At 56.2% G+C, this 9854-nt stretch overlaps 2 protein-coding genes across 2 annotated transcripts; one reads left to right on the forward strand and one right to left on the reverse strand.

Moving 5' to 3' along the window:
- Nucleotides 1-5314: 5314 nt before the first annotated feature.
- LOC149119141 (female-specific lacrimal gland protein-like) lies at nucleotides 5315-5801 on the reverse strand. The gene is made up of 2 exons (XM_089325247.1): nucleotides 5631-5801; nucleotides 5315-5473 (listed from the first exon to the last, which is right to left on the reverse strand). Exons 1-2 carry the CDS (start codon nucleotides 5712-5714, stop codon nucleotides 5330-5332), a joined length of 228 nt encoding a protein of 75 aa, XP_089181373.1. The 5' UTR covers nucleotides 5715-5801; the 3' UTR covers nucleotides 5315-5329.
- A 1833-nt stretch (nucleotides 5802-7634) lies between these two features.
- Nucleotides 7635-9397, forward strand: LOC149119142 (gem-associated protein 8-like). Its single transcript, XM_089324980.1, has 2 exons — nucleotides 7635-7778; nucleotides 8759-9397. Exons 1-2 carry the CDS (start codon nucleotides 7767-7769, stop codon nucleotides 9299-9301), a joined length of 555 nt encoding a protein of 184 aa, XP_089181106.1. The 5' UTR covers nucleotides 7635-7766; the 3' UTR covers nucleotides 9302-9397.
- The last annotated feature ends 457 nt before the right edge of the window (nucleotides 9398-9854 follow it).

Below are 9854 nucleotides of genomic sequence, written 5' to 3' on the forward strand. Positions count from 1 at the left end.
CTTAGGGACCCGGATGTGGCCCAGGGACCCGGATGTGGCCCAGAGACCCGGATGGAGCCCAGAGACCCAGATGTAGCCCAGAGAACTGGATGTGGTCCTGAAGACCCAGATGTGGCCCTGGGGACCCGGAAGTGGCCCTGGAGAACTGGAAAGTGGCTATGGGGACTCGGATGTGGCCCTTGGGCCCCGGGTGGAGCTCTGGGACCCAGATATGGCCCTGGAGGGAGCCCTGGAGATCCGGATGTGGCCCTGGACGCTGGTGTGGTCCTGGGGACCAAGATGTGGCCTGGAGGCCCGGATGGAGCCCTGGGGAAACGGATGTGACCCTGGAGACCCGGATGTGGCCCTGGACACCCGTATGTGGCCCTGGAGACCTGATTGTGGCCCTGGGCTACCCAGATGTGGCCCTGGAGACCCGGATGTGGCCCTGCGGACCCGGATGGAGCCTTAGGGATCGGGATGGAGCCCAGAGACCCGGATGGAGCCCAGAGTCCTGGATGGAGTCCAGAGACTTGGATGGAGCCCAGAGACCCGGATGGAGCCCAGAGACCTGGATGGAGCCTTAGGAACCCGGATGGAGCCCAGAGATCCAGATGGAGCCCAGAGACTTGGATGGAGCCCAGAGACCCGGATGGAGCCGAGATACCTATGGAGTCCAGAGACTCGGATGGTGTCCAGAGAGTGAGATAGAGCCTTATGGCTCGGATGGAGCCCAGAGACCCGGATGGAGGGTTAGGGACTGGATGGAGCCTATGGACCCGGATGGAATCTTAGGGACTCGGATGGAGCCCAGAGACCCGGATGGAGCCGAGATACCTATGGAGTCCAGAGACTCGGATGGTGTCCAGAGAGTGAGATAGAGCCTTATGGCTCGGATGGAGCGCAGAGACCCGGATGGAGCCCAGAGACCCGGATGGAGGCTTAGGGACTGGATGGAGCCTTAGGGACCCGGATGGAATCTTAGGGACTCGAATGGAGCCCAGAGACTCGGATGGAGCCTTAGGGACCCCGATGGAGCCTTAGGGACCCGGATGGAGCACAGAGACCCGGATGGAGCCCAGAGACCTGGATGGAGCCTTAGGGACCCTGATGGAGTCTTAGGGACCTGGATGGAGCCCAGAGACTTGGATGGAGCCCAGAGAGTGAAATAGAGCATTAGGGGCTCGGATGGAGCCCAGAGACCCAGATGGAGTCTTAGGAACCCGGATGGAGCCCAGAGAAACGGACGGAGCCCAGAGACTCTGATGGAACCCAGAGACTTGGATAAAGCCTTAGAGACCTTGATGGAGCCCTGGAGACCCGGATATGGCCCTAGGGACCCGGGTGTGGCCCTGGAGACCCCCATGTGACTCTAAGTTCCGGATGTGGCCCTGGAGATCCGGATGTGACCCCGGAGACCCGGATGGCACCATAGAGTGCCGGATGTAGTGATGGAGACCTGGATGTGGCCCTGGAGAGAGCCCTAGAGACCCGGATGTGGCCCTGATCATGCTGATGTGGCCCTGAAGACCCAGATGTTCCTGGAGACCTGGATGGAGACCTGGAGACCTGGATGTGGCCCTAGACCCGGATGTGGCCCTGGAGAACGGTAATGGCCCGAGACACCTGGATGTGGCCCTGGGGACCCCGATATGTCCCTTGGGGAACCGGATGTGGCCCTGGGTCCCGTATGTGGAGCCCTGGAGACCTGGATGGAGCTCAGAGACCCGAATGGAGCCCAGAGACTCGGATTGAGCTGAGAGACCGGATAGAGCCTTAAGGACTCGGATGGAGCCCAGAGACCCGGATGGAGCCTAAGGGACCCTGATGGAGTCTTAGGGACCCGGATGGAGCCCAGACACTCGGATGCAGCCCATAGACGTGGATGGAGCCTTAGAGACCCGGATGGTGCCCAGAGACCCAGATGGAGCCCAGAGACCCGGATGGAGCCTTAGGGACCCGGATGGAGTCCAGAGACCCGGATGGAGCCCAGAGACCCAGATGGAGCCAGAGACCGGGATGGAGCCCTAGGGACCCAGATGGAGCTCAGAGATATGGATGGAGCCTTGAGACTCGGATGGAGCCAGAGACCGGGATGGAGTCCAGAGACCCGGATGGAGCCTTAGGGACCCAGATGGAGCCCAGAGATCCGGATGGAGCCCAGAGACCCGGATGGAGCCCAGAGACTCGCATTGAGCCCAAAGACCCGGATGGAGCCTTATGGACCCGGATGGACCCTTATGGACCCAGATGGAGCCCAGAGACTCGGAAGAGCCTTAGGGAACTGGATGGAGCCTTAGGGACCCGGATGGAGCCTTAGGAACCCAGATGGAGCCCAGAGACTTGGATGGAGCCCAGACACCTGGATGGAGCCCAGAGACCCGGATGGAGCCTTAGGGACTTGGATGGAGTCTTAGGGAATCGGATGGAGCCCAGAGACTTGGATGGAGCCTTAGGGACTTGGATGGAGTCTTAGGGAATTGGTTGGAGCCCAGAGACCCGTATGGAGCCCAGAGACTCGGATGGAGCCAGGAGTCCCGGATGGATCCTTAGGGACCTGGATGGAGCCCAAAGACCCGGATGGAGCCTTAGGGTTGCGGATGGAGCCTTAGGGACCCGGATGGAGCCTAGAGACTCGGGCGGAGCCCAGAGACCAGGATGGAGCCCAGAGACCAGGATGGAGCCTTAGGGACCCGGATGTAGCTCAGAGACCTGGAGAGAGCCCAGAGACCCGGGTGGAGCCCTGGGACCCAGATATGGCCCTGGAGGGAGCCCTGGAGATCCGGATGTGGACCTGGACCCTGGTGTGGCCCTGGAGACCCTGGTGTGGCCCTGGGGACCCGGATGTGGCCCTGGAGACCCGGATGGAGCCCTGGGGAACCGGATGTGGCCCTGGAGATCCGGATTTGGCCCTGGGGACCTGGATGTGGCCCTGGAGATCGGGGTGGAGCCCAGAGACTCGGATGGAGCCCAGAGACTGGATGCAGCCTTAGGGACACGGTTGGAGCCCCGAAACCCGGATGGAGTCCAGAGACCCGGATGTGGTCCAGAGACCTGGATGGAGCCCAGAGACTTGGATGGAGCCTTAAGGACTCAGAAGGAACCTTAAGGACCCGGATGTAGCCTTAGTCACCCTGAAGGAGCACAGAGACCTGGATGGAGCCTTAGGGACCCGGATGTTTCCTTAGGGACCCAGATGGAGCCCAGAGATACAGATGGAGACCAGAGACCCCGATGGAGCCCAGAGACCTGTATGGAGCCCAGAGACTCGGATGGAGCCAGGAGTCCCGGATGGAGCCCAGAGACCCGGATGGAGCCAGGAGTCCCGGATGGAGCCCAGAGACCCGGATGGAGTGCTAGGGACCCAGATGGAGCCCAGAGACCTGGATGGAGCACTTAGACCCGGATGTGGCCCTGGGGACCAGGATGTGCCCCTGGGGACCTGGATGTGTCACTGCGGACATGAGTGGAGCCCTGGGGAGCCGGATATTGCCCTGGAGACCCGGATGTGGCCATGGGGACCCGGATGTGGCCCTGGGATCCTGGTGGAGTGTGACTGGCTGCCAGTGGAGTCGGGGAGAACCCCCCCCAGTGTCACTCAGGGCTGATTGACAGCCACCAGATGACAGAGCCCACCCCCTTGTCAGTGAACGGTGACTGACAGTGCAGGGAGACCCGGAAGTAGCCTCTGGGTTCCTCCACCAGCTCGCTCTGTCTTTTGATGGAACAATAAAAATCGTTTAAAATAAACGACTGGGACTGTGCCTGGGAAGAGTTTATTCTATGAACAGGAAGCAGAGAAAGCCGGGGACAGCCGATTCTAGAATGTTCCGGAGCTTTCTAGAAATTCTGGAACAATCCAGACCATCTTGGATCAATCCAGAACGTTCTAGAATGTTCCGGAGCATACTAGCGCATTCACAGGTGGGAGGAGATGGTGAGGCGATCAGGGGCGGTTCTGGAATGGTCTAGAACGTTCTGGCACCTTCTCCAAGGGAGGCGTCCTCAGGGTGGACAGGTGTCTGTTGGAGAGAGAGGAAAGCCGAGTCAGCGCTGAGTCAGCACCGAGTCAGCCCGGAAGCCGCCGAAGCCTCACCTGTGTCGCCCACACGCCGGATGTACTTCCGCGGGATCCCATTCTGCTCCGTGAGCCTCGCGTAGTCCTCCAGCCGGTCGTCGTTTATGACTGCCAATTTGACTGTGGCACGAGTGGGCACCGACTGAGTACGCTCGCTTTAGTGTGCGCCTACTGCATACACTCGCTTTAGTGACTGTATACACTCACCCCATCTGGCGAGCGCCAACTGTATATGCTAGCGTTAGTGGGCACCGACTGTATATGCCCACCATGTCTAGTGGGCACTGACTGTATACACTTGCTTTATCCAGTGGGCACCGACTGTATATGCCTGGCCATGCAGCCCCCCTTTCCCCGTATACAGTCGGGCTCAGACTCTCGGGTCGTGGAGCGTATCCCTAGCGGGCACCGGCAGTGTACATGTGTGTGTGAGGGGGGCTCACCCACAAGGAAGCTGAGGCGGCTGGTCTTGCCTTTGGACCCCATGTTATTGATGAAGATGATTTGCCTAACGGGATCCAATTCGTGGAATTGGAAGGAGGTCTGGCCCTCGACTGTAGGGAGAGAGGTGGGTGTTCTGGATGTGCCGGGGCATGCTGGGACATTCTAGCGCATTCTGGAACATTCTAGAACATTGAGGAACTGGAGCATCCTGGGACATTTGCAGCATCCTGGAACATTTCTGGGAACATTCTCGAACATTCTGGAACACACCGGACATTCCCTGGGGTCATCTGGAATTGTCTGGGACTTTCCGAAATGCTCTGTACTCACAGTCAGTGGTGTAGATGCCGTCTGCGTTCTTCTGGGCCACAACCCTGTGCGGGGTGCATACCTTGTTCTTCCTGAAGGAGAGACCGGGAACATGGCCGCTCGCTGTGGGCTCAACTGCTCCTGTCTGCTCTCCCTCTGGGCTCGCCTGGTTCACCATGGCCTGCTCTTTGACTCTGGGATCGGCTGGTCCTGTCTGCTCACTCTCAGCTCCATTACTCCCCTTTAGCCCACATGTTCTCTGACTCTGGGCTCAACTACTCCTGTCTGCTCACTCTCCCTGGGCTCGGCTGGTCCCCCCTGGCTTGCTCTTTGACTCTGGGCTCAACTACTCCTGTCTGCTCTCTCTCTGGGCTCGGCTGGTCGCCCTGGCCTGCTCTCTCTCTCTCTCTCTGGGATCGATTGGGCTTCGCGGCGCCTGTCTTCCCTGCTCTCTGGGCTCGATTGCTCCCCCCTGGCTCTCTGTCTCTGGTCTTGGCTTGTCTCCCCTGGCCCCGCCCCTCACTTGACGTAGAAGAAGACGTTCAGGGCATTGCATTCCTCGTTGCACTCCACCTCGCGGAGCAGCATCCGGAGTGGCCCATCCTCCATGATCATTTCCAGGTTGTCGGAGGCCATGGCGGAGGTGCGCCAGGGCCCGGAGAGCTGGGGAGGTGAAGAAATGACGTGAATTAATGATACGGCTGAAGAAACAACGCGAAGTAGTGATGCGAATTAGTGATGCGAAGTAATGATGTGAAGAAATGATATGAATTCATGACGAGAATTAATACTGGGAACTAATGATGCAAATTTATGATACCTGGGCGGGGTCGACGTCCGCACAGGCCACGCCCACCGTGAGGGCGAGGAGGAGAGCCTTCGTCACCGTCATCTTCATCACCATCGTCTTCGTCGTCGTCTGAGCCGGCGGGGACCCGGCGTCTATTTATTGCCAGGGCTGGGGGAGGAGTTGGCGGGGCCGAAGGTTGTGCAAACATCCTGGTGGACACCAGGGACGTTCCGGAACGGTCAGTGCTCCCAGGGAATTCTGGGAGAGTCTGTCGTGCGTTCTTGGGCCTTGGAATTTTCCAGAACCCCTGGTGGGTGTTTCCAGGATTCCAGAATGTTCTAGAATGCCCAGGGAATGTCCTTGGAATCACGAGGAATTCTGTGGAATGTTCCAGAATGTTCTAGAACACGTCCAGAGAGCCCGGTGCACGTCCTCGGGGCCTTAGAATATTCTAGAGCGCCTGGTCTTGGAGTGTTCCGGAATACTGGTGGATGACGTGGAATTTTCTAGAATGTTCGTAGGAAGCCCTGGACCGCTTGGAGAGTGACTTTGGGGTCTTGAAATGTTGTAGAATGTTCCAGTGTATTCCAGAGAACCCAGCGAGCGTCCTGGGAGGTCTGAGACCCTCTGCCGACGTGCTGGAAGTTTCCGCAGCCCCGGTGGGTGCAGGATGTCATGTCAATGTCCGCAGGGCCAGGCCGGCACCAGGACGCCCGTCACACCCAGCCGGGAAACTTCTACTCAGACCCGTATCCCAGAATCCCCCCAGACTCACTTGGTGATGTTCTGGTACATTCCAGAACACCTCGGAAAAATTCTAGGGATCCCGGAACATTCTAGAACGTCCTAGAATGTTCCAGAACCTGAATTTTTTTTTTAGCTTTTTTCGTGCCCAGGCACCCAGACATGACCTTGAGAACTCCAGGGAGGCCACTCTAGTTTCTGTCTCTCGATGGGAAAAACCGACTTGACCGGTTCTGCGTTGTGTAATCCTTTAATCCGGTTTTCTGCTCCACTCACTCCACGGCTCAGGCTGGCTCTTCTCTCAGGTGGCCCGGGAGAGGAGGGTCATCAATGGGGCGTGTAGAGCACGCTGGACAAGGCAGATTCATAACTACAAAGTTTGCTCATCTTCTAATACCAAGACCCCCAATATCTCAGTTATTTTTTTTTTAATTTTTTTTTTGACAGGCAGTCAGATCCATCGGAAATGCCTTGAAAACATGGTCGTGTATAGACACGTTTGCTTCTTGAAAGGGTTTGCAGCTTCGTCGTCAGTACTGTCTCCTCAGTGACTTTAGAGCAGGAGAGAACAGGACACAGCGGACACTCTGAACAGCAACTTCAGTGAGTGAGTGATGAAGTGCCTAGACGAGGGAGGCGCAGTGGGTGACACGTCGATTCAGAAACGAGAGCAACTAGCCTGGAATTACCATGAGTGTGTTGGCAGAAGAATTAAAACTTGAAATAAGACTCCCGAAACGTACGCGCGGTCTTCACCACCTTGAACGAGTCTTGGTTTTTGCTGATAGGCTCTTTTTTTTTTTTTTTTTGACAGGCAGAGTGGACAGTGAGAGACAGAGAGACAGAGAGAAAGGTCTTCCTTGGCCGTTGGTTCACCCTCCAATGGCCGCCGCGGCCGGCGCACTGCGCTGATCCGATGGCAGGAGCCAAGTGCTTCTCCTGGTCTCCCATGGGGTGCAGGGCCCAGGCACTTGGGCCATCCTCCACTGCACTCCCTGGTCACAGCAGAGAGCTGGCGTGGAAGAGGGGCAACTGGGACAGAATCCAGTGCCCCGACCGGGACTAGAAGCCGGTGTGCCGGCGCCGCAGGTGGAGGATTAGCCTGGTGAGACGCGGCGCCGGCTTGTATGATTATTTTCATAAACTGTGCTTTGAACAGGGACACAAGTGATTGAGCACAAGCCATGCAGTGTCCTCTGAGCCACTCAGTGATAGCTGAGGGTCTCCGTCCTTTATAGACTTCAAGTTGTGAGCGAGGGGTTAGTGTCTGAAGGCACACTACATGAAGAGGCAGGGGGAGATCACCTGTTGTGGGCCACTTTGTAAACCACCTTGAATGTCACACCCTTGCCATCTGACCAGGTGTGTGCACTGTCTGTTCTTCCCTAGTTTCTGCACCCAGCTGGACTTTCACATTCAGATATGGCGGAGAAGGTGAGTTGTGGTTTTTTTTTTTTTTTAACTTTAACTCATAAGAAAAAAAAAGATACGTGGCACTCATAAGAAAAAAAAAAGATAAACCATAGCCTTTAAAGTCCTTATTCCCTCCTTCTGTGATGGAGAAGACTGAAGAAACACATCAGAAAACTAAAAGTGTGGTATTCATTTCTTGTCTCAAGCATTGAGGAATGGGCCAGGCCAACAGATCACCCGTAGTTTAGGAGACAGAAGAGGAGGAACCAAGTCTGTCTCCCTGGCTCCAGGCAGGCCATTTCTAACCTAGAACTAGCCAAAGATGATAACCATCAGGTCCTTGTTTGTCCTTGTATCTTACCTTAAAAGATCATTGTTAGGCTCTGCCCGCACGTTATAGTGTTCCGTAGCCTTCAGCTAACTAATTGTCTTGAGTGTCCCTCATGCACCTAATACGTAAAGAGCAAGTGTGCTTTACATTTGATGTTCATTGTGGATGCTGACCTGCCTTTATATCTTTTCTGGCCCAGTAAGAAACACATGAAGAGTAGGTATTCAGTACACACCTGTTGGCTAGTTCATTAAAAAGTTTCAAGATTTGGGCCAGCGCTGTGGCTCACTAGGCTAATCCTCCGCCTTGCGGCGCTGGCACACCGGGTTCTAGTCCCGGTCGGGGCGCCAGATTCTGTCCCGGTTGCCCCTCTTCCAGGCCAGCTCTCTGCTGTGGCCCGGGAGTGCAGTGGAGGATGGCCCAAGTGTTGGGTCCTGCACCCCATGGGAGACCAGGAGAGGCATCTGGCTCCTGCCATCGGATCAGCACGGCGCGCCGGCCACGGCGGCCATTGGAGGGTGAACCAACGGCAAAGGAAGACCTTTCTCTCTGTCTCTCTCTCTCACTGTCCACTCTGCCTGTCAAAAATAAATAAAAAAAAAAAAGTTTCAAGATTTCTCTTGAAGTAGAAATGTTTGGTATCTGCCCTGCCCTTCCTTTTTTTTTGTAGGTGTCAGCATCGAAAGCCACCAGTTCGTGGTATTCTCATCCTGCATATTCAAGGTACTGGCAACATTACCATCAAGCCATGGCTTGGATGCGAAGCCACCAGAACGCCTACAGGAAGGTGGTAGAGTCCTATTTCAGCTCCCTGTGTCACTCTGCTCCTGGGCTTCAGCCCCAAAGTGCCTGTGACGGTGAGGCCAGGTACCCTCAGCTCTCCGCTGACCGTCCAATGGTCTCAGAGGACTTCCGCCACACTTACTCACCTCGTGAAAGGTACGGGCGGCTTCCACATGACAGCGGTAGGATGCAGGTGTCCATGAGAAAAGACCAGACTGTGTCCGAGGAGGAGGAGGAGGAGGAGGAGCTGGAGTCTGAGTCGGATGCGGAGGTGGAATGCGACCTGAGCAACATGGAGATCACCGAGGAGCTGTGCCGGTACTTCGCGATGACTGAGAAGCACCGAGAAGAGCGACGTGAGTGCGCGCCTCTGTCTCCTCATCCCTCCCTTCTGCCCCGACATTTGCACTCTTTCTTCCCCGATATGTAAAGCTGTTTTATAGCTCCTCGTTTGGGGCACAGGTAATATTCCAAATCCGGCCCTAAGGCTGGGAACGGTGATGTAACGTTTCCGTTGTATTAGCTTCTAGACTTGTTTGAGTTCAAGGGACCTTCAAAAAAATTTATGGAAAAAGGATTGTGAAAAAACTACACATGGACTTCAATCTTTTTTTGCACCAAAATTCCATTTTCTATGAATTTTTTTTTTTTGACAGGCAGAATGGACAGTGAGAGAGAGAGACAGAGAGAAAGGTCTTCCTTTTGCCATTGGTTTACCTTCCAAGATGGCCGCCGTGGCGGGAGCTGTGCCAATCCAATGCCGGGAGCCAGGTGCTTCTCCTGGTCTCCCATGGGGTGCAGGGGCCAAGCACTTGGGCCATCCTCCACTGCACTCCCTGGCCACAGCAGAGAGCTGGCCTGGAAGAGGGGCAACCGGGGCAGAATCCGGCGCCCCAACCGGGACTAGAACCCGGTGTGCCAGTGCCGCAAGGCGGAGGATTAGCCTAGTGAGCCGCGGCGCCGGCCTCAATGAATTTTTAAAA

The sequence above is a fragment of the Oryctolagus cuniculus genome, chromosome Y (genome assembly GCF_051225735.1).
Source record: "Oryctolagus cuniculus isolate XC-2025 breed Fujian yellow rabbit chromosome Y, ASM5122573v1, whole genome shotgun sequence".
NCBI classification, from domain to species: domain Eukaryota; kingdom Metazoa; phylum Chordata; class Mammalia; order Lagomorpha; family Leporidae; genus Oryctolagus; species Oryctolagus cuniculus.

Excerpts from the sequence above, each read along its gene's own strand:
- LOC149119141 (XM_089325247.1), bottom strand. The coding sequence starts at position 5,714 with ATGGTGATGAAGATGACGGTGACGAAGGCTCTCCTCCTCGCCCTCACG. Across the intron at positions 5,474-5,630 it reads CGGACGTCGACCCCGCCCAG|CTCTCCGGGCCCTGGCGCAC; the intron begins GTATCATAAATT and ends TCACCTCCCCAG.